General features: G+C 39.2%; 1 protein-coding gene across 4 annotated transcripts in view; it reads right to left on the bottom strand.

Annotated features, from left to right (window-relative positions):
• The window catches only part of APP (amyloid beta precursor protein), a 139,126-nt gene that overhangs the window by 51,385 nt on the left and 62,880 nt on the right, over positions 1-24,861 (bottom strand). For all 4 annotated transcript variants that reach the window (XM_070750287.1, XM_070750286.1, XM_070750285.1 and 1 more), the window contains exons 4-6: positions 21,622-21,734; positions 17,411-17,604; positions 9,776-9,978 (exon numbers count right to left, since the gene is read on the bottom strand). In XM_070750287.1, the coding sequence (XP_070606388.1) occupies positions 9,776-9,978; positions 17,411-17,604; positions 21,622-21,734 (510 nt within the window). The remainder of the gene's footprint in view (positions 1-9,775; positions 9,979-17,410; positions 17,605-21,621; positions 21,735-24,861) is intronic.

Here is a 24,861-nt window from a genome sequence, read left to right on the forward strand (position 1 = left end):
AGCTTGGTATCTGCAAATTTGGCTGCAAACTATGACAACAGTATTTTCCCTATCCCCTAATTCAGTGATTTTCAACCTTTTTTGAGCTGCGGCACATTTTTTACATTTATAAAACCGTGGGGCACATTGAGGGGGGGGCGGCTAAAAAAAGTTTGGACAAAAAAATTCTCTGTTCCTTTTGCTCTATTTCTCTCTCCCTTCCTCTTTCTCTCCCTCTTTTTTCTCTCTCCATCCCACTTTCTTTCTCTCTTCTTTCCTCTTTTTTGCTCTCTCCCTCCTTACCTCCCTCTGTCTTTCTCCCACCTTCCCTCCCTCTCTTTCCCTCCCTTGCTTTCTTTCTTTCTCTTGCTCTCTCTCTTGCTTTCTTTCTTTCTCTCTTCTCTTTCTCTCTCTCTTGCTTTCTTTCTCTCTCTGTTTTCTTTCTCTCTCTCTCTCTCTTGTTTTCTTTCTCTCTCTGAGCTTCGCGGCACACCTGACCATGTCTCGCGGCACACTAGTGTGCCACGGCACACTGGTTGAAAAACACTGCCCTAATTTAGTCACTTTGTGAAAAAAAATGTAGTAAGGCTTGTCTGGCATGATCTGTTTTGACACTCCCATTTTCTTGTTTCTAGGTATTTGCATATTCATTGCTTAATTATCTTTTCCAGGATTTTTCCAGGCATTGACGTTAGGCTGGTTTGTCTGTAATTTCCTGGATCTACTTTCACCTTTTAGAAGACTGCAACCACATCAGCTGTTTTGTAGGACTCCGATGGTTTCTGGTGCTCCAGGAGCTTTGAAATATTTGGTTCAATGATATTGAGTTCACATCTGCCAGAATGTGAACCCTGAGATGTAATAAATCTGGTCCTGGTGATTTGAACTCATGTATAGTGGATTGGTGTTCTTTTACCATTTTCTTGCCTACTTTATCTTGCAATCTTTATTTTATTTTACAATACTGTTTTTGATAGGTTGGATTATTATTATTTTTATGTAAAGACAGATGCAAATAATTAATTAAACAATTCCACTTGCTCTCTACTACCTGTCACTTCCTTGCCATCTTCTCCCATTAGTTGACCATTTCTTTGACTTCAATCTGGTTTTTCTATGTTGAAAGCAACTTCATTATTTTTGACATTTGTTAGAAGTCTTTCTTTATTCTGAACCTTAGCTTTCCTGATTTCATCTTTGCAGATTTGGGCTTTTTGTTAGTAGTCTGTTTAGTCCTGTGTCCCTCTTTCCATTTTTTATTCTTTTTGTCTCTGTTTATCAGAGAGTTCTTCATGCAAGCATGCTGGTTTCATTGGAAGTCTCTTATTTTTCTTTCTCAATGGTACTGTGCTAGAGTACAGAGTTTTCAGAGCTTCCCAAGTTTCTTCAGTTGTTTTCCTCTTTAAGATTTCATTTATGTAATCCTTCCTAAATTCATCTCTAAACTTGTGGATATCAGCTCATTTATTATCTTTAAACACCCATTTAACTATTCATTTGTGCTCGTGTTATGTTGAATTCCAATATGACAAAGTCAATCTCCTCCAAACCTCCCACAATTTCAAATCCCTCTGTTTGGTTGAGTAGTCTGTTACACATATGGTAACCTCATTTCCTTTTCCCATTAATGCAAATACATTCAGGAAGGTCTTCATCCTTGGTTGTTGTTACATTTCTGTAGATATATAGTTATTTCTTACAAATTATGTGACTCTAACTTCTTTTTGTTTGATTTATTTGTTTTGAACAATTTAAATCTTTCTTGCATTATTTTCCAGTCATGGGTTTCATTCCACTAAGTTTCAGTAAAGGCAACAATGTTGTATCTAGACTTCAAGTTCACACTGTTTGTTCCTTATACTTTGAGTGTTAATATATAGACATCTGAGTCCAATTTGACCAATCCTGTGATTGTTTCTTGTTTTGTGTCTGAGTTTCCCTCTTTCTCACCACTTGGTTGATTGCCTTGAGGTATATACTTGGGATTAGGTCCAAATTTTTTAAAAATAAAAACTACCAAAAAACCCTGTGTTATTAAAACCTTCAATAAAAGTTATTAAACACATAGAAATGTGGTTTTCTTTCTTGAGGGCGTAAGTTGAAAAATATACAGAACTATTGGATTTAACATAAATAAAGTAATCCAACTTTAAAAATAGTCTTTACAAAACCCATGCAAATATAACACAAGCATATTTTCCCATTTTAAATATGGTATGTTTCACTATCCCTTTATTATCAGTTTCTTCTCAAAATAATGTCACAGGGATTCTTATATGAAGCCATAAGCAGTCAATAAAGGTGCTACAGTTCAGGGTCTCCAATCTTAGCAACTTTAAACCTGACAGACTTCAATTCCCAGAATTCCCCATCCAGTTTTGCTGGATGGGGAATTCTGGGAGTTAAAATCTGCCAGGCTTAAAGTTGCCAAGGTTGGAGACCCCTGTTATAGTTACAGACCTCGGAAGAAATAATGAATCAAAGAGGCTCTGATTTGATGACATTGCAAAAAAAAAACCCTATTAAACACAGCTTTACATGTCATCCAGGGGTATATCTGATTATAAAGTTTCATTAATTTAACAGGAATGAAATCCAACTAAGTTATTATGTCACCTTCTTTCTCCATTTGCCAAGGTGAGAGGCTGAGGTGACTAATGGGTATAGTGATGTCACTTGTGCTGTGCACTGCCCCAACAGTTTCTATTGCCAATTTAAGGGAGATGGCCATTGCTGCAATGAAAGCAGAGTTGAAGCCCCTGTTATTTAACTCGTGTGGAAGATGACAAAAAATGGAGTGCAAAACTCCCATGGCAGACTGGGCCAAACCCCCTCCATGATCAATGCCACAGCCCCAATGCCCACCAAAACGGCCAGAGTTGCAGCTTTGATGAATTTTCAGATTCTCTGGATGATTGACAAGAAGTCCTAAACTCACTCAAGCAAAGTCTTTACACTTTGAATCCAGGAGACCAATGTTTTGCCACATCTGTCCTGCTGAGGACTGAGTCGAAGCTGGGTCTTAGAAGGGCAGATCCTGGCAAAAAGGGTGGACGAGGACAACCCATCCTGAATGCTGGCTCCACCCACGATGGAGAAAGAGTAACTTTCATTTATTTCTTGCCAATGGGCAAAAAATAACATGCTGCCACCTGTTCTGGTTTCTGGTAGAAGTTTAGTAATTACAAATAACTCTCATTAAATGCATCATTTCATGAATAAAGCAACTCCGTTTATTTCTCTCTTCTCTTGTACTTCAACACATTTCCGACATCAAACGGTCCGTTATCTCTCTTCTAGCCGCATTCCTCACATTCTTTTTCCTGCTTAACTTAGACAAGATTTATTTCCTGAATACATAGCTATAAAAAACAGCCACTCTGACTAAATACAATACAAAATACTTCGGCTTACTTTAGCGTGGCGGAAAACCCCTCCATAATTCTTTTCGGCAATGTTGAAACTCCACTCTTCTTCTCCACTAGCCCCCTGACGTGCCAATTACCTCACTACAATATTTAACCCATTCCTCTCCTTAATATCTTCTTCCAGACCTTTGCTCTCTATGTTTCTGAATTATTCTGAATTTAGGATTAACCCAACGTGCATCTGATTCTCCCTCGCTAGATCCTGAACTCATAGCCCCATCCTGTGGTTGGCCTCCCACCTGTTCTACTACCTGTAACCCCGGGCCCCCCACTACTTCATAAACACTATCTGAATCTGAGTCCTCAATATCTTCATCATCCTCCAACTGATCAAGAGTATGTACAACAGCCACCTGTCATCTTTCAGGCACGAGTAACACTGTTATGTTCTCTAAAATGGAAGCATATTTGTTCTATAAAAAATATTTTGGCTGCCACTTCCTAAATATTGTTTCAAGAAATTATGATAAATAAAAATATACCAGGCTTTTATTTTCTTATATGACCACCCTATTCACTTGTGACCAAAGGCACAAGTTCAGACCTAGGATTTTATATTTTACAATTCATCGAAAAATCTCAAACCATGTTATTCTTGGGGACAGTGTCCAGACTGTCCATGTCTGAATTCAGAAAAAATGCTAAGTGGAAAATGTTACTAAGATTACAGATTTGGGACAATAATTACAAGACTAATTCCAATGTGTTTTGCACATCTTGATTGTGGTTAGTAAAGAAAGTCCTTTAGGAATGCTGGAAGAGGAAATGAGGGTAAAGCCCATGGTTACTGTGGCATCTCTGGTTAATGATGTTCAATCTCCAGGAAGTGTTTAAATCACTGTTTACTGCCTTCCCTCCATGAATGTTTAAATCCAAACAAGAGTTTTGTTCTAGTTAGAGAAAAAATAGATTTCTCTTTCAAATAGAATACAGAATTCCATAAAATATGTTCAATTCAATTCTACTCTACTGTACTCTACTCTGCTCTATTCTATTCTCGATTTTTCTGGTTGACCTCTCTGCTAAAGGGTTTCACTTTATGAGCAAGAGTTGGCCGCTGATAGTTAATGTTGCATTTTAACTATTTTAATTCCTAAAGGTGCTCTGGCACCCTGGCTGATTTGTAACTCCAGTCTGCAGGTATTTCTAATGTAATGATTGGTATTTAGGGCAGCTTTTTTCAAGCAAAAAAGCTTTTGGTATTTTTGTACAGGTAATTCTTGACAACAGTTCATTTAGCGATCATTCAAAGTTACAGTGGCACTGAAAAAGGTGACTTATGACCACTTTTCACACTTATGAGCATTGCAGCATCCCCACGGTCAAGAGAGGCCAGGCGAGAAGCGCCCCTTGACGTGAATGACCTTGAGTTGGCCACACCCATCAAATCACATCACCATCTGGCTACGCCAGGTGCACATAGTGCTGAAAAAGTGGGGGGTGGTTTGTTTTTGTTTTGGGTATACATTTTTTATTGTTTTTCACACCTCACAGAAATTCCAATTTACATACCTCAAATTAAAATATAATACAATACATTATCAAATGCCAAATTCTTAGTCAAATTAATCAATTTTTTCTAATTATTTATCCAATTTATTCTGGTATATATCATTCATCCTGTGCTACCTCCTTTCCAAATACTATCATCCGGATTTTAGACATTGTTCTTCGCTTTCATTTGTATTTAAAGTGCTATAGCTATCTAAATTTCTCTTGGCTATTTGCTATTTTTCATAACTGTCCCATCGTGCTTCAGTCCCTTTCTAGCGTTCTTAGCAAACACATTCCTACTTTCATTTTAAAAACCCTCATTTTATCGTAGCTGCCCTTAACAATAGAAATATCTGAATTTACTTCTCTTTAAAAACCCAGGAAGGAAAGAACAAAAAAGAAAAAAAGAAGCAGCACTATTCATATCGTATTTTAATCTATACATAGAAGGGTTGTTGTTAGAGATTTTAAAATGTATTTCCTACTCAATTCATTTCTTTTACTTCTTTCATTATATCAGTATATTGTTTCTACTTTAACAGATCAAAATAAATATAAATCATTATTATTCCATTATTTTGTGCAAAAAGTATCTTCCATTAAAAAAAGACCAATGTATTAGCATTCTTCCCTAATCTAGATATTTACCACTGCCATTCTTAGTGTGATAATCTCCCCTAATCTATAAATTCCACTGCCAATCCCAGTGTAATTATCTTCCCTAATCTGTGTGTCACTATCATATCAGTGCAATAATCTTCCCTATTCTAATTATTGTCACTGCTGAATGCAGTGCCATAATCTTCCCTAATCTATATATTTCCCTAATCTATATATTATCCCTAATTCTAAATACCTTCCACTATCGAACTCAGTGTCATAATCTTCCCTAATCTATTCATTTTGACTCTTCCTTGTTTCATCTATCTTTCCTTATGATGCCTAACATAATTAGTGCTAATTATTGTCCTATATTAATCCTACTCCTGGTATTATACCTCTCTTCCCTTTTCTTTTCCCCCTTCCTCCTATTTTATTTATCACCATAAATCAGATAGGCAATTTATAATTCAATCAATAAGAAGAAAAAGGAGAAAAGAACAAAAAAGAAAAGAGAAAAAGAAAACCATCCAAAAATAATCATTATCAAATTTCATCTATATTACGCACAATAATCTGAGCTATTTTCAATTTTCTCATTTATAAGCCATTAAATTTTTTCCACTTCTACAATCATTTGCTTATATATTTGTATACTGTATATGTATAGAGTACAGTGATCTCTCGGTTAGCGCGGGGGTTACGTTCCAAGACCTCCCGCGCTAACCGATTTCCGCGTTATACTGGATGCGGAAGTAAAAACCACCATCTGCGCATGTGCGCCATTTTTTTCATGGCCGCACATACGCAGATGGTGGAGTTTGCGTGTGGGCGGCGGGGAAGACCAAGGGAAGGTTCCTTCAGCCGCCCAACAGCTGATCTGCTCCGCAGCGCGGAAGCAGCGAGGAGCCGAAGATGGGGTAAAGGCAAAGGGGAAACCCCATCTTCGGCTCCTCGCTGCTGCCGTGCTGCGGAGCGGATCAGGTGTTGGGTGGCTGAAGGAACCTTCCCTTGGTCTTCCCGCCGCCCAGGCAAAGGGGAAACCCCAAGATCGCTTGCCGCTTGCCGCTTGCCGTATTGCAGCTTGGAGCCTTGCTTCGCCTCCTTCGCTGCAATACGGCAAGCGGCAAGCGATCTTGGGGTTTCCCCTTTGCCTGCGGAGCCGCTCATCTAGGGGGGCGTGGACCGGCAAGGTGCCCTCCGCTCTCTCTCTTTCTCTCCCTGTTACCGGTGTGGTATAAGAGAGAGAAAGAAAGAGAAAGGAGGGCGACTTGCCAGTCCACGCCCCCCTGGATGAGCGGCCCCGCATGGCCCCAGCGCCGGACTCCGCCGTTGCCTCCGCCTCTGCAGCTGAGAGGCCACGTCCACCCCCTCCTCGGTGTCCCCGGCACCCAGCGTCCCCACGCCGCCTCCACCTCCCGGTAATGCACCCGACCTCTGCCTCTCTCTTTCTCTCTCATATACCACGCCGGCAACAGGGAGAGAAAGAGAGAGAGAACTAGCGTGGACTTATTTTTTATTTTTTAATATTTTATTTTTTTAATTAATATTTTTTGAAAAACCGCGTTGCAGCGTTTCGCACTAATCGAGACCGTGCTAATCGAGGGATCACTGTATATGTATTTTCATTAGTAAACTCCCATAAGATTAAAATATTAATAAATCCAATTCATTATGCATACTCAATACTTTTTATAATTTATAACTGAGAGGAGAGAAAAGAGAAAAAGAAAGTGGCTTTTAGTGTCTTCTGGATTTTCTTAAAAGTATTTTAATTTTCTTAAAAGTATTTAATTCTTAAGAGTATTTAATTTCAAATTATATTGTTTCAATGTGATTTCAGTCAAATCAGGCAGTCCAAAATGCAATTTCAATCAAATCAAAGAGTCCAATCAGATCAGATCAATTCAAATTAGTTCAGTTCAATTCAGTTCAGTTCAGTCCAGTCAATTTCATCTTGAATATTTTCTTCCTTCCATGCATTAGCTGATCCATCTTCTCATAGCCAAAATATCAAAGTCTTTAAACATACAGCAAACTGCCATATTTCCTCCGGCCATACGGTGTCACTAGATAATCAATTTTCCAAGTCTTTTCTGGATAGCTAATTTATAGATCCTTCTGGTATTTTAGTGGCTTGTTCTTCCGGTATTGCATTTCTCTTTGTTTATAAAGGAAAAGAAAAATAAAGCTTCCACAGCAGAAATTCAAGGTTCCAAATTCCAAAAGGCAAATTTCAAAGAAGGCCAATTAGATAGCTAGAAAGAATCGAATGATGGGTAATTCGCTACTTTTCAAAGCTTCCACTGAAATGCCATATCACACAGATAGCTTGCCTTCTTCAATCTCAGGCCATTTTTACTCCATCCAGCTACCAAGCACAAAAACAAAAAGTCTAAAATCCCATTCAGGCACTCTCTGCTTACCACCATAGACAGGAAATCTCTTCTTTCCCTCTGTAAGTAACTCCTCCAACTCTCTTTCCAGATGCAATCATTCGGCTACCATCCTGGCGTCGCGTTGTCTTCGCAGCTGTGTCGGCACGGGCAAGGCTGCCTGTCTGGCTTCACCACAGCTGGTGCAAGACAAGCCAGTTTGCCAAGTGGGGCATGCCGGCCCGCCAGGCCTCTGGCAGCGTCCCATGCATCACTCTCCCTGCAGGAGAGATTTGGTCTGGTCCAAAAGGACCAGAACCCCCGGGCAATGAGAACTCGGGGACATTCTCAAGAGAGAGGGAATAATCCCCACTGCTGCGGCAATCAGACCCCGCCCCTTCTCTGAAAAAAGTGATTTTTGAGTGATCCTCGCTGTTACGACTAATCTCACATTTTACATTTTATCCCCTATCTTATCACTGTGAAGAAAAGCACCACAGTTATGAAATGAGTGACACAGCTGTTAAGAATGCTGCAACAGGCATAAATGTGAGGCTGGTCATAAGTGTGAGGACTAGTTGTAAGTGCGAGGACCGGTCATAATTCATTTTTTCAGCCCTCTGAATAGTCCCTAGGCATGTAGCCATGCCCACCTGGTCACATGACCAACTAGCCAAGCCCACCCAGGCACATGACGAAGCCAAATAAAAAACACCCACAGAACCGGTTGTTACAAATTTGAATCCCACCACTGTTTATTTCCAATTATGCTTTCCAAAAACTATTCTTGACTTATTTCTGCTATATTTTCTCTATGCTTCAATTCAAAGATCTTCATGGCTATATGCTTACAAAAAAAGAATCTATTATGAATTTTTCAAAATTCATCAGACAAAAAAAATCCAAAACCTGAATTTTCAAGAAATAGGATATAGCAATTTTCATGAGACAAAAAGGTGAAATATATGTTAATGTTTGCCTGAAAGGTATTTTAGTACAGGTGTAGATATGAGAAACCATTCATTCATTTTATTAGACCCTTGTAATAAAATAGTAAAATTAACATTATTTTACAAAATTTAATATTTTTTAATATTTCTATTATATATATATATATATATATATATATATATATATATATATATATATATATATAATGTAAAATTATCTTTATCTGCAATACCACTGACTTAAAAGTCCCAGAGAGTCCATGTTTAAAATGAATCTATAAATAATAAGAATACAGGATTCTTGACTGAGGTCCTGCAAAACACAGAGATTCAATTTATTTTCCATTACCACCAATCATACTTTCTAAGAATTCTTGAAAAGCAATCTCAATACATTTAGAGCAAATCAGACTAGAGAAACCTTGGTTTATAAAGCATTGTTACAGCAGAAGCTTATGTAAATATATAATGATCAAATCAGCTGATTTTTAAATTTTTATTGAATTGACATTTGTATCCTCTATTTCAATGGGGAATAAATCTACAAGGAAAAAAGGCAACATATTAAATCTCCTAGTCTATTTTTGTTACACGCTGACCATTTTTTCAGCTTTATTTAAAACGATGACCTTACTGATATGAATCCTTCCTATTTCATACCTTACTAAATATGTTTGTCACATGCTTGATTCTATTTTGAATTAAAAGTTCACATCTATTTTAATTCTCTATATACCAATGTGCAGAAAGATGAAAAATCTTGATTCATTTTTTCTTTGCTTTTGGAAAGACTGAGATGGCAAAAATATAAATGGAGCACTTAATTTTTACATTATAGGAGAAACACATGATAAAAATGACAACAGTTGTACACTTTTAATACAATAGTAAGGGGCGAATATGCCCTGTGAAAAACAGTTTTTCAGACCTTATGCCTAAAACATCTTACCTCGAACCACCTCTTCCACAGACTCAGTAGTGGTAGTGGTAGTAGCAATGCTGGTTGTTCTTTCAGTGGCTTCCTGGTACTGATCTTCTGTAACTTCTTCAGCCTCATCACCATCTTCGTCATCATCGTCATCATCAGTATTTTCATCTTCTACATCTGTAGTATCCCCTTCTGCAAGCTGCTCTTCTGTTACTTTGTCATAACTGCAAACAACAGATTTGGTCAAATTTCTGATATTGCTAATTCCATCATAGCATGGAACAAATATGGCCTTACTTAAATTGGTCATCAAAAGAAAGTCATCATCATAAAATCATTTTGTTCCTTAATAAGCAATGGTATGACATAAATACCATGACGTATGAAATTTTATTCAAAATTAAGTCTCGAACTTCTTGAATGTTTGACAAGCTTCAATATCTAAGAATATAATGTTCTACTTTTATATTTTACACTAACAGTTGATATCACAAAGGACAAGGTTTATACATAATAACTACAATTACTACTATAGCTGTCTATAGTGTTTGAGGGAAATTACATTTGAAAGTTAAATTATTGCTTTACATCAATACCAAGTTTTATTATACTTCAATATGAGGTAAACTACCTGTAGGTGGAATACTGATTAAGCATATGCTGTTATTCTTAGTAAAACTGAAACAAAAAACTTACATCATTTAAAATGTGCCATTACAGTTATATTTTTGTATGTTGTATTCGATATCACATTAGAAATGTCTATGATAAAATGAGGCTCGTTCTGATATGGGCATATTCACATTATATTAACCCTACTTTATATATGGCAGCAAACTATGTGGATATAATGGAATTTACAAATACTGTATGAACAATGTTGACTTGCAAAATACAGTAGAACCCCGACTTACGAGACTAATTGGTTCCGGAAGGAGGCTCGTAAGTCGGAACGCTCGTATGACGAAACATTGTTTCCCATAGGAAACAATGTAAAGTCAATTAATCCGTGCAACAACAAAAAAAAAGCGCTGCCGCCGAACGCGGAAGTTAGCGTTCGGCTTCAGGAGACAGCTGCCAAGCGGCGCGGGTGTTTTAAAACGTGGCAGCCGGCCTGGGGGGTTCGGGGGCTTCCCCCCGAGCCCCCCAGGCCGGCTGCCACATTTTAAAACACGCGCGCCGCTTCGCAGCTGTCTCCTGAAGCCGAACGCTAACTTCCGCGTTCGGCTTCAGGAGACAGCTGCGAAGCGGCGCGCGTGTTTTAAAACGTGGCAGCCGGCCTGGGGGGCTCGGGGGGAAAGTTAGCGTTTGGCTTCAGGAGACAGCTGCGAAGCGGCGCGCGTGTTTTAAAAGGTTGCAGCCGGCCTGGGGGGCTTGCCAGCACCCCCCTGAGCCCCCAAGGCCGGCTGCAACCTTTTAAAACACGCGGGATACGAGCGCCAAGGAGCTGTCTCCTGAAGCCGAACGCGGAAGTTAGCGTTCGGCTTCAGGAGACAGCTCCTTGGCGCTCGTATCCCGAATGTGAGCTCGGGAGGCGAACAAAAATGTCGCTCCCCTCCCAGCTCTTATCTCGAGTAGCTCGTAAGTAGAGCTGCTCGTATGTCGAGGTTCCACTGTATCCAATTTAGTACTGTATTCTCCCAAAAACATTTAATAGCATTTCTTCCTCTAGATTTAATTTTGAATTTCACAACAAATTCAACAAATAGAATTACTAGTATATATTTCTCAGGATATCGGATAGTAGCTGACACCTAAGGATTCAAGAGTTTGAATGTAGACCTTTCAGCACAGAAAGCTCTAACATATGGCCTTTCCTTATGTTTTAAATTTATATTTTTTATGAATAAAGAATGTTATGTTATCAAACAGAAACCACAATTGAGAAGAACATATTTATAAATTTAAAAATCCACTCAAGCAATATAGGTTATTGCTACAAAAACAGGTGCATGATTGACTAAGTCCACTGGCTTGATAAAAAAAAAGAGTTGTATAAAATAATAATTGGATCTCAAACTGAACAAGATGTGTTTCTAAGATTTTTTAAAAATATCCATCTCTCTCTGATTTAGTTCTTTAGGATAATTATACCCTACCATCTATTACATAGATACTTAATACCACTAAGGAACCTGGATTCTTTGCCAGCTTATGTCTAGCTCAAACAGTAGTGCATTACCGTCCTTACTTTAACTTTTTTCTATATCATCTTAATTAAGAATTGTAATTACAACAGCAAATTACAATAGTGAAACTTTACAATATTGAACAATTACTTTATTTCACACTATATCCTTATTCTTCAATTAATATAATTTATCACTGGGATAGTGGATTAACAGTGTCATCACATGATAAATGTTTCTCCATTAAAATATATTTATAATGAAGCCATTCTGACAATGGAAAAAATTCCCATTTCTTTTTTTTTTAAGAAATAATTTATTCTCTACCTGAAATTTAGATACTCATTATACTCTTCCATTAAGAGATAATGAAAAAGGCTTTGATTATTCCCACAGGAATCAGAGTTTATACTATTTGATTCAGTTGGATGAACAGAACAAAGCCTTGAACTTAATGGTGATCACTTCATGATAAACTAGATAAACAAGTAATAATTAGAAAAAGTTAAAATTTCTCCAAACTACAAAATATAATTATATGTTAATTGAAATTAGTTACTGCTCTAAAGTATTCCAAGTCTGAAAATCTATTTCTTCCATGAATGAAATTCTAACAAAAAAACATTAAACGAAACAGAAGCAAATTGCCTACAACATTTTACTTTTAAATGCACTGGGAAGCTCAATGTCACCATTTTAATTTGATACAGGCATAAAGCAGTCCCAACTTTATTTCTTTGGCACTACAGGAACAGGTTTTTCTGTGCCTACCTCTGTAGGATCAAGTTTTCAGAAGTGCATGACCTCACAGTACTTTGAGCTATGAAGTTCAGAAATGATGTCAACAAATGCCTCTCAAATAATGTGCACAGTCCTAGATGTTTTTCCCCAAATAATTTCTCTTTAATATTACAGGATCACTATTCATTATATATATGATAATGGAACCATATTTGGTTTTTTAATGTCAAAATTTCCTTCATGGGGAAGTAGTTAATATTTAACACAAGAACAAACCCTGATACCTGGATATATAAACAAAAGTAGTAATGAACTGATTTTAATTTACACATAGCTTCAAGTTAAATTTTAGACAGTCAACTGTTTATGATATGAGAGATTATATTGAAAAGGTGTCTGCCTTAATATTTCCATATGAATCTCAAACACGTGGACTTTAAGAATTTTACTCCAAAATGCGAATAAAATTCTTATACATTTATATTACATGTGGAAATATTCCTAAAAACACCTAGCATATAAAACTTGAAACAAGTTTTAAAACTTAAACTTAAAAACTTTAAAAAGCAAGTTTTGTATCTGCTCTTGTTGTTCCATTGTATGTACCGTATATACTCGAGTATAAGTCGGGTTTTTTTAGCCCAAAAATGGGCTGAAAAACCCGACCTCGACTTATAATCGGGTGACTGACATGTCACCACAAGAGGGCGCAAGCGGCTGAGGGAAAGACAGCCGTCTGCCTTTGCTTCAGCTAGAAAGAAGCGGCAACTGCCCGGTCAAGAAGCAAGAATCCACCTAGCCAAACGGCTTTTTTCTTGTTTAGCGCGGCGTTCAAGTGGTTGGCAGGTTCCTTTGCTTGCACGCAAGAGCCAACCACTCGAACGCCACGCTAAACAAGAAAAAAGCCGTTTGGCTAGGGGGTAGATTCTTGCTTCTTAACCGGGCAGTTGCCCCCTCTCCCAGAACTTCTTTGGAGCTGAAGCAAAGGCAGACGGCTGTCTTTCCCTAAGCCGCTTCCTGGAGACCGCTAAAGATATCGCTCTGGGAGAGGGGGCAACTGCCCGGTTAAGAAGCAAGAATTTCCCCCCCCCCAGCCAAACGGCTTTTTTCTTGTTTAGCGCGGCGTTCGAGTGGTTGGCTCTTGCGTGCAAGCAAAGGAACCTGCCAACCACTCGAACGCCACGCTAAACAAGAAAAAAGCCGTTTCGCTGGGGGGGGGGGAATTCTTGTTTCTTAAACCGGGAGCAGTTGCCCCCTCTCCCAAAGCGATGTCCCAAAGCGGTCTCCGGGAAGCGACCGAGGGAAAGGCAATCGTCTGCCTTTCCTTCAGCTCAAAAGAGAAGGCAAATGCCCTGCCTTCCCCCAGCCGGTTAACCGAGCGCTTCAAGTTAACCGGCTGGGGGAAGGCGGGGCATTTGCCTCCTCTTTCGGGCTGAAGGAAAGGCAGACGATTGCCTTTCCCTCGGTCGCTTCCCGGAGACCGCTTTGGGACATCGCTTTGGGAGAGGCGGCAACTCCTCCCAGTTAAGAAGCAAGAATTTCCCCCCCCCCAGCCAAACGGCTTTTTTCTTGTTTAGCGCTGCGTTCGAGTGGTTGGCTCTTGCGTGCAAGCAAAGGAACCTGCCAACCACTCGAACGCCACGCTAAACAAGAAAAAAGCCGTTTCGCTGGGGGGGGGGATTCTTGCTTCTTAAACCGGGAGCAGTTGCCGCCTCTCCCAAAGCGATGTCCCAAAGCGGTCTCCGGGAAGCGACCGAGGGAAAGGCAATCGTCTGCCTTTCCTTCAGCCCGAAAGAGGAGGCAAATGCCCCGCCTTCCCCCAGCCGGTTAACTTGAAGCGCTCGGTTAACCGGCTGGGGGAAGGCAGGGCATTTGCCTTCTCTTTTGAGCTGAAGGAAAGGCAGACGATTGCCTTTCCCTCGGTCGCTTCCCGGAGACCGCTTTGGAACGTTGCTTTGCTTGCGCCTGCCTCTCCTACAGCGGAGAGAGGCGGCAAATGGCCAGCCCTTCCCCCACCCGCTTAGCTGAGCCCTTCGGGAAGGTGCCGCCTGTCTTCGCTGTAGGAAAGGCAGGCACATCCGAAGCGCGTGGGGAAGTGGCTGTGGGAGGCAACGACATTCCTAAGCCGGTGAGGTGTGGGGGGGGGGGGTGGCGAGAAGATAGAAGCAAGAATTCCCCCCCCCAGCTTTTCCCCCCTCTCCCCGCAAGAAAAGGAGCCAGCCAAACACTCCAATGCCGCGCTAGAGGGGGGAAAAGCCGATGAGGTGTGTGTGGGGGGGTGGATTCTTGCTTGTCTTCTCAACACCCCCTCACCCCACCTCTCGGGAAGAGAGCAACAGGAAAGGACGCGGTTTTCTTCTGCCGGGTCGAGGACAAAGCGGGTGTTGAGGGCGGCGGCCGAGCAACATTTCAGCGGGGAGAAAACCCCAAGCTGAGAGTGCCTTTTAAAATCACTCTCCTCTCAGCCTCGGCAAGCTGCCGAGAAGTGGGGTTTTCGGAGTGGGGAGGCAAAAACGCTCAGAATGTCACCAACGAGGCATTTCTCCAAGGGGCGGGGGTCCCTAAACTTTCCTTTAACCCCAGCGGACACAAAGATGGGAATGCGTGGTCCTTGCCAGCCACCCATCTGCGGGGGCTGCCCCGCGCCAAGGCAGAATTAAATTCAACAACCAAAATATTATATTTTTAAAAAACATACTTTTTTGACAGTTTGTTTGCCTTTTAAGACATCTCTCTGGCTGTGCCTAATGTCAACAATAAAATTTTTTGCCAGGTGAATTTTTTTTTGCCAGATTAGCTATGGATCTCACTGAAGAAATTTTAAAGAATACTCAAAATGATTCTTCATTTGCTTTGTAACCTTAAATAAAAAAACAATACAGTATTGACTCTGTAATTTACCCGGGGAGGGGACAGGAGGGGGGCGCAGACAGACAGGAAAGGAAGACAGACAGACAGACAGACAGACAGACAGAGACCTATGACCACAATTGAGCTCAAAATTTGTTGTTAAGCAAAAGCATTGTTAAGTGAAAATCACCACATTTTACTCAATCCATGACATTTCCTAGCTCTAACAGTGATGTGCAAGCTAGGGAAGTACCGGTACATCTGAAGACATGTGTAATGTTCTAGTTATGGTTAACTGTGTGGCAGAAAGTGGACTCTGGGTTTGTTTTCCTATTACAGTGAGGTTGAATGTACCATATATAATTTTACAAGAGCTCTCTCTCTTTCTCTCTCTGTATATACACATACAGTTTATATAGTAGATAATGTACAGTATATTTTTGTGTGCCTGTGTGTAATATTTATTTACACATATGGCATATATACATAGAATTAAGTATATTTTGGATGTTCAGTAATTGTAAATATAGAGGGAAATTGTATCTCTTTGAGGCAAGGAGAGGTCAAGTATCCTAACCCTAACCCAAACCAGCAGGAGCAGGGGATTAAGGTATGGTAAGTACCTAGGTACTTGCAATTTTTTTGCCTATACCTGCCTTGGGGGATATATACCTGTTTACCCTCTTTTAAACTTACAGAGCTAGTTTACTGGCTTTCTTTGAAATAAATATTCTAAAATATTTAATCTACTGATGCCTCAATTGATGTAATTTTATTGGTTTCCATTTTTATAAGTTACCAGTAGCCGCTGCAATTTCCACCCTCGACTTATACAGGGGTTTATAAATTTTCCCAGTTTTTGTGGCAAAAGTAGGCGCCTCGACTTATAGTCGGAGCGACTTATACTCGAGTATATACGGTAAGTGTCTTCATAAAATTGCTGTAAATTGCTCATATTTTCTACTAAAATTTTCAGTAAACATAACCATCATTGTATCCTTATATGTTGCATAACACAATTGAATAAAGATATTTCAATATGTTATGCAGTTGGCAATAGCAATTATTTAGCTGAAACTAGTAAGAAAGTAGCTAGACTTATTCTACCTTTCAATACATAATCCCATAGAGACCAGCTAACAAACAGGAAAAAATGTTTTTCTGCAAGCTGTCGATAAGCTGCTGAAATGATTCATAAATGGTATATTATTTAAATTTACTTTAAAAATAGCAGATGATGCAACTCTTAAGCTTTAGTAAGATATTTCTCCTTACAATACACCAAAAGTGAATGCAAAAGAGTAAACGGACAGCTTATTTGTCAGCCTGGTAGATCTTTCATTGCCAAGATTTTTAATAGGGGATTGTGCTAATCTTATTTTTTCATATAATTTAGAGCTTTAGAAATTGTGCTTCTAAACCTCATAGAAAGACTGTGCAAGAATTTCATTTGTAGACTTTATATAGCACTAGAGAATCATACAATGTGACTAAACAATCAAATCAGAGAAAACACTTTTACTCGTACCCATTATAAAGGGATGAGAGAAAAGAGCCTGATTAGCAAACCCCTCTGAATCTACCGGGATGTACAGAACTTTCAAATAAATATGGTCTTAACTAAACTATATCTCTTACTGTTACAATATCACAATCTTCCTTCACTGCTGACTTTCACTGGGTGATACATATCCCCTATTAAGTTTCTAACTCCTCCCACTACCACCCCCAACCAATGATGGTATCAGTGAAGGGCTACTAAAAATTTTACTACCATACTGTGGGCGTGGCTTATGCAGGACGCCCTGCATTTTCTTTCAGCATCTTTCAGTGTAAATTGGGTGCTCTGGGGTGGAGCTCGATTTTCACTACCGCACTGTGTTCCGCCCCGTCCGGACAGCAGCCCACCCGTGGATGGTATGAAGATGAGTCTTACCTGCCATCTGCATAGTCTGCATCTGCACCTCCCCACCAAACGTCAGAATCATCTTCCTCGGCCTCAGCTGAATCAATATTGTCACTCTCATCTGCTACTAGGCAGCAAACAAACTCCACACCACGGAACTTGTCAATTCCACAGGGCAAGAGCATGCCATAGTCGTGCAGATTCATTCCCTTTTCACTGCAGGACTAAAAAGAAAGCCCAAAAGAGACACAACATATACAGTCACCAAAAACTAGCTTTTAAAAACTGGTACAGACTGGATTTGTGAGTCAATCGTCTTAGTGCTAATTCAAACTCTACATGGCTGCGGTCCCCCAACCCCCAGTCTATGGCCCAGTGGAGGGCCACCTTCTGTTTGGAACTGGGATGCAAAAGTGTTGGGCGAGTGCAAGTGTGTGAAACTGATTTTTGGGAGCTCCAGAAGGATCTCTCGAAATTGAGTGAGTGGGCAACAAAGTGGCAAATGCATTTTAACCTAAACAAGTGCAAAGTTATGCATATCGGGGCAAAGAACCCCAATTATGCCCACCAACTGATGGGGACCAAGCTTTCTGAGACAACCCAAGAAAGGGATCTTGGGATTTTGGTGGACAGCTCAATAAAGATGTCAACCCAGTGCTCAGCAGCAGTTAAAAAAAAGCAAATTCCATGCTTGGCATGATTAGGAAGGGAATTGAAAATAAGTCAGTAAGTGTTGTATTGCCTCTGTACAAATCGATGGTGAGACCACACTTGGAGTACTGTGTACAGTTCTGGTCACCTCACCTCAAGAAGGATATAATGGAACTGGAAAAGGTGCAAAAAAGGGTAACAAGTATGATCAAGGAAATGGAGCACCTCCCTTATGAAACCAGGTTGCAACGCTTTGGTCTCTTCAGCCTTGAAAGACAGCGTTTAAGGGGTGACTTGATTGAAGTGTATAAAATCATGCATGGGATAGAAAAGGTGGATAGAGAAAAATTATTTTCTCTATCACATAATACTAGGATGAGGGGGCACTCCCTAAAGCTTATAGGTAAGAAAGCGAGGACAAATAAAGGGAAATATTTCTTTACCCAGAGGGTTATTGGTTTATGGAATTCACTTCCAGAAGAGGTTGTGACAGCTTTCAGCCTAGATAGCTTCAAAGCAGGATTAGACAGACTCATGGATGCCAATTGTATCGGTGGTTATTGAAATGGATGTCCATGTGCCGCCTCTATGTTGGTTGAGGCAGGCAGGATTCCCTTGAGTACCATTTGTTGGGGGCCAAGGGAAAGGGAGGGTTTTGCCTTCTCTTTCTACTCAAGATCCCCATGTACAATTGGTGGGCCACTGTGTGACACAGAATGCTGGACTCGATGGGCTTTGGCCTGATTCAGCATGGCTCTTCTTATGTTCTTATGTTCTAAGGCACATTTGTGAAAGTGGCATATGTGTGAGTACCTCCATCCCCCCCCCCCCCCCCCCCCCGGTCCACTGCCTTCTCCACCAGTCTGCCAAACCAGAAAAGTTGGGGACCGTTGCTATCTGGCCAGAGTCCTTTGTCCACAAGGTGAAGATGAGAAAGAGTGAAATACACTGTTAAATGCATACAATTTTGCTGCAGCATGATGACTGAGTTTTATTCAGAAGTAATGTTAAGCAGACTTATTTTCTTTTCCTTTCTAAAGATTTGGATTTCCTCATGAGGAAACCTTCTCTACCTCACCCTGGGAAAAACTAAGCTCATATTTGTAAGGATAAGCTGTGATTTATTAAGACATGCAAAACACAAGATGTCCTGTAGAGGCTGCTGTGGCATTAAACTTGCTGTATTACTTCATTTAGTAAATTAATAAAAGATAATAGTGTGACTCTTTATGAGAACAAAATGAACACAATATAGAAGTTTAATGCTTAAATTAATTCTTCGGGATAGAAACCCAGAGATACGAACCTATCAAGGAACGTTTGCCTAACAAAAGACCTGCCTCTGTGGGATTGAATGTTAGAACTGCCTTAGTTGAACTACAGTAAAACATATGTTTATAAATAATGCTACATTTAAGAATACTATACAGATATATATTACAGTGTTCCCTCGATTTTCGCGGGTTCAAACTTCGTGAATTGCCTATACCACAGTTTTTCAAAAAATATTAATTAAAAAATACTTCACGGTTTTTTTTCTATACCACGGTTTTTCCCACCCGATGACATCATACGTCATCGCCAAACTAATAATTTTTGCAAATAAATAACAAAAAAAATAATTATTGTTAATAAATAATTATGTTTATAAATATCAGGATCACTAAGTGCCTTAATTCAATGGTGAGTACCAGTAATAATGGTGAGTAAATGGTTGTTAAGGGAATCTGAAATGGTAATTTAGGGGTTTAAAGTGTTAAGGGATGGCTTATGATACTGTCCATAGCCAAAAATGGTGTATTTACTTCCGCATCTCTACTTCGCGGAAATTCGACTTTCGCGGGCAGTCTCGGAACGCATTCCCTGTGAAAATCGAGGGAACACTGTATATGTTATATTTCTAGTCTCTACGGTGTGTAAATTTTCTAAATATATTCTACATTTTATCTTTCTTTTCTTTTTTGGTCCTGTAATTCTGACTATTGAGAAAAATAATTAAAATTGATCCTCCATCTATTATTTTGGCAGAGCTATTTAACTATTGTCTCCTCAGGATATAGAACAAATGAAAACAAGATTTTCCTCCTGCAGCATACAGGCAGTCCTTGAATTACAATTGGTAGTTAATGACTGTTCAAAATCACAATAAGCATAGAACTTGTAGCCATTGTAAAATGCGAGCCATACACACATCTGCAGTCACATGACATTTTGGGAGCTTAGCAACTGGCTTGCTTTTACAGCCAGTTGCAGCATTCTGTGATCTCAAACATGTTTTCCTGTTTAGGAAATGGGTTCACACTTACAGTGTTTGCTTAATGACCACAGATTTGCCTAATGATTGCAATGATCAGGTTAATGATCATCACAAACATTGTCATAAAATTGGATCCCAATTGCCTAATCCAGTCCCAATTGTGACCATAACTGAAGACAACCTGTAATTCACTTTATATTTCTGGATCTGATTGATGTAGTTTCAGCGTTTGCTCTATTAGGAACATCTTAAAATGGTCCCCGGAGCTTTTATCCCACATAAATTTAAACATTTATAACAAACTCAAAACAGGGCTTGAATAACATTAAAATCTTCATGATTATAATGTCCGATGGCAATCAAGAAAACATTACTCTGTTATAATTAGTTCCAGATTAAATTATTAGTTTGAAAATGAAAATAATTTACGCTATGGAAAAATGTACATGTCAAAAACATATCATAGTCTGAAAAGAATCACAAACTAATTCAGAAAACCAGTTATGCAAATAGCAAAATAGGACTGATAGTGTTGCCTAGTTTGTGTAATGAAACATTTAAAAGAGAACAAGCAAGCTCAGAGCACCAATGACCCCTCATTTCAACCCTAACTTACACATATTCTCTTTAAATAGCAAAATAGCAAAACCAGCTGGTGGTGGCGGCGGCGGCTCCGGCAGCTTCCTTTCGAGGAACAGCAGCGCCGGGAATATCACGTCCATGCCCAGACTCCCGCCGCTGCTGTCCCGAAAAGCTGCCGCCGCTGCTGATATCCTCACAGAGAAGCTGCCGCCGGGACCAGCAGACTCATCATAGACGTCTGCCTCGTCATAGACGTCTGCCTCATCATAGACGAAGCGACACTTTGCTGCTCCCCTGGCAAGGGGAGGAAGGCAGAGAGGCAAGAGGTAAAGGAGAAAGGGGGAGTGAGGGACAATGGGGGGGGTAAGGGGTAAAGAGGTAAGGAGAGGGGGGTGGGAGTGAGGGACAATGGGTGTAACATTTCGAATAGTAACCAAAAATTTCTGTTCGGTATCTGAATTTTTGTTCAGTATCCAAAGCAAATTTTTGCCGAAATTTTTGGTTGCTATCCGAAAAGTACGCTAACCAAGGCATTCATTAACCAAGGTACCACTGTACATTTCGTCTTGCTGCTTTGGTTTTTGGCCGCAAAAACATTTTCCAGGTAAGCTTCCGGCAAATTTGGGGATATTATAAACCATGCATGTGTTTGTGCAAAGGCCCTGCCTATTTAGTTCATCTAAGCTAAAGTCTTATTTTTAAACATCACAAAAAATGTTTAGTTTAAAGAGGGCTAGGAACTTCAACATACCTCTTTAGCAACTGTGTGCCAATGCAGGTGAGTTTCACAAATATCCATCCTTTCCTGGTGAAGGAACTTGCACTTATCTGGCACTAAAAGGGCATCACTCACAAATTCTCCAACTGAAAGAAAACATATTTGAAGACTCCCATTTTATTGTAAGTTTGAATAAATGCTTTATAAGCACATTTGGAAATGCTTAAGGAATATTATTATTTGTAATGATTTAAACAGCTATCTCACATATGAATTACCTGATATTGAAAACTAGACTTTATTAACTCAAGTTGGTCATGCTACTTCAGCAACAACATCAGACAAAACCTGTTCATTTACAAACTTCTAAAGTCAAGCTATTGGAAATACAAGATGATATCTAATGTCATTTTCTAAAAATTATTCAGTCTGCTTATATCTTCCTGCGAGGACATACAGGGGGTGGACAAATAAATGGAAACACCTTGAAAAATCATCAAAATATCTTTCAATATGGTGATGGTCCACCTTTTGCAGAAAATACAGCCTCAATTCTCCGAGGTATTGATTCATATAAATTGTGAATTGTTTCCAAAGGAATTTTAGCCCATTCTTCAGTTAAAGCACCCTCCAGTTCTCTTAGAGACGATGGTGGTGGAAATTGACTTCTTACTTGAATTTCTAAAATCAACCATAAATGCTCAATAATGTTGAGGTCTGGTGATTGTAGTGGCCAGATGAGATGCTTGAAAGATGGCATCCCCCTCTGGAAACAATTCTTGAACCATAGGATGAATTGGTTGGCCAAAATTCCTAAATAGTGATGGCTGTTAATTCTTCCATGAAGGGAAATCATTGGCCCGGCAGATTTCCAAGAAATAGCACCCCAGATCATCACTGAACCCCCGCCATGTTTGACAGTTGGGAGAAGGCAGTCTGGATGAAATGATTCTTTTAGCTGTCTCCAACGTAAACACAGCCAGAGGTCGGAAAAATGGTAAATGATGTTTCGTCAGAGAAAATCACATTTTGCCACTGCTCGAGGGACCATTTCTGGTGGTCTCTACACCACTCTAAATGCTTTGAAACATTTGTCTTTGAGAGCAGAGGTTTTCTAATTGCAGCTCTTCTGTGGAATCCAGATTTGTGAAGCTCCCTTCGAACAGTTTTTGTGGAAACTGGGTTCTGTACGTGTCTATTGAGCTCTGCAGTGATTTTAGGAGCTCTAACAATTCGCTTTAGAGTCCGATCTCTCTCAGACGACTTTGACTTTCGACCAGACCTGTGCTTGGCTGAGAACGTTTTCACTTCTCTTTCAAAAGCAGTCATTATTTTTGAGATATTACCTCTTGAAACGCCAAACATTCGGGCACTTTCTGTTACATTAGCACCTGCCATTCAAGCACCAACAATTTGGCCTCTTTGAAAATCTGAGAGGTCTACCATTTCTAGAAGGTTATAACTAATTTCCGTAAATTTATGTTAAAAAAAATAGGTAGTTTAAAAAACGTATCAAATAACAGAATTAAAAACAAACATTAAAATATGTCAGGTTTTGATTGATATGATCATGTTCAAATATTATGATGCCAAAAAGTCAAGTGTTTCCATTTTTGTGTCCACCCCTGTATGTACACTATATACACACTATAAACAAGGCATCAAAGAAAATCTAGATATGTAACTCAAGAGTCTGTAAAGGACCCATTTTTGCAAACATCTTTTATTTCATGAAAGAGACATATATTTGATGGAGGAGGAAATATACAAATGACTAGGTCTGTGATGCAGGTAATATTATAAAATATTATAACAAAATAATATTTTGTTCAAAAGTCTTGAGTTATCTAAAGAATCGAATACTGGATTGATAAAATGCTATTGGCTAAAACATATGTAGTTTGATCATGAAGACTTTTAACAGATTCCTCTGGGAAACTGAAGATGAACATTTTAAAGGATGTCAGATCAAAATTTGTGGGTTGTAAAAACAGAAGAAAAGAAAGGAATATTCTGTATTGAACTGCTGAAAGATCTGAAGATTTGCTCATGAAGTTCATACCATTCATTGTCTATAAAGTTTATAACAGAAAAACTGAACTGGAATGTTTAGTACACTGAATAAAATATGACTTCATTGATATATTGGTAGGATGACTTCCATAATTAGAATATAGCAACTAAAAGATACTATTTGCTCAACAGAAAGGAATTAGGTATTGCAATTCATATTTGCGCAGAAATCTATATGAATGAACTTTATGATACTGCATTAAAATAAGAAATCCAATTTTAAAACCTGTTGATATATTATATTATATTTATTAGATTTGTATGCCGCCCCTCTCCTCATTATGCAGACTATGATGCATACTATCAACAACAAGGAAAAGATGTAGGTGACCAGTTTCAAAAATGAATTGCAGGTTTTTCAATGAGGAATGAAACAATACTGATGACTGAATATCCCAACGTTTGTTGAAAAACACATTCAGTCAAGCATTGCCCTGCTGGGAAATTTCTAGTTTGTCCTATCAATAAGTGGGGGAAGGCACAAGATAATTAGTCATTCCTGTCTAGTTGGTCACTAAAAAGAAAGCTGATGTTAAGCCACTAGCAAGAATAGTGAAGAAAAATGGCCATGTAATACTGTAGAATTGTAATTATTCATTTTAAGGAAAACTAATACTGTAATAGCATAACTTGGACTTCAAAAGCCTCAACTTTCACAATAACAGGGGAGATGAAGAAATCTTTTAAAAAGATACTAAATGCACAATTGCAACCAATTTGGATTTTAAAAAAGTAAAGAAAAAAATGTGCCATGTGGATATTTAGCAAAAATATTAAAAAACAAAACACAATCCCCAGGTTGTCTAGGAAGTGTGCAGGCAATTAAGTTCATAAAGAGGTTCTATCAAAAAAGCTAAAGTTCAGAATGAAATGAAATTGGGAAGGGCCACACTAATAATTTAAAAAAATATATAAAGTAAGACAATGGAGGTAGTGGCAGCTAAGGGAAAGCAGAGGAATGATAGGAATGGGTACTATGGTGGGATACGCTATACTAGAAGCAGTTCAAGGAAAGCAGGGAAATTGCTGGAGGATGGGCAGGGCAGAGGGACATGCTACATTGGATCACAAAGGAGGGAAGGCATTGAAAAGAATGGGAGAAGACAGGTTGCCAAGTAAGAGAGGAGAGAAACAGCTGTATTCAGTAGCCTTATATAAGCCCCATCAAATCACTCTGAGACCTAAACAGTTTTGTTTTTG

Source organism: Erythrolamprus reginae, chromosome 4 (genome assembly GCF_031021105.1).
Source record: "Erythrolamprus reginae isolate rEryReg1 chromosome 4, rEryReg1.hap1, whole genome shotgun sequence".
NCBI classification, from domain to species: Eukaryota; Metazoa; Chordata; class Lepidosauria; order Squamata; family Dipsadidae; genus Erythrolamprus; species Erythrolamprus reginae.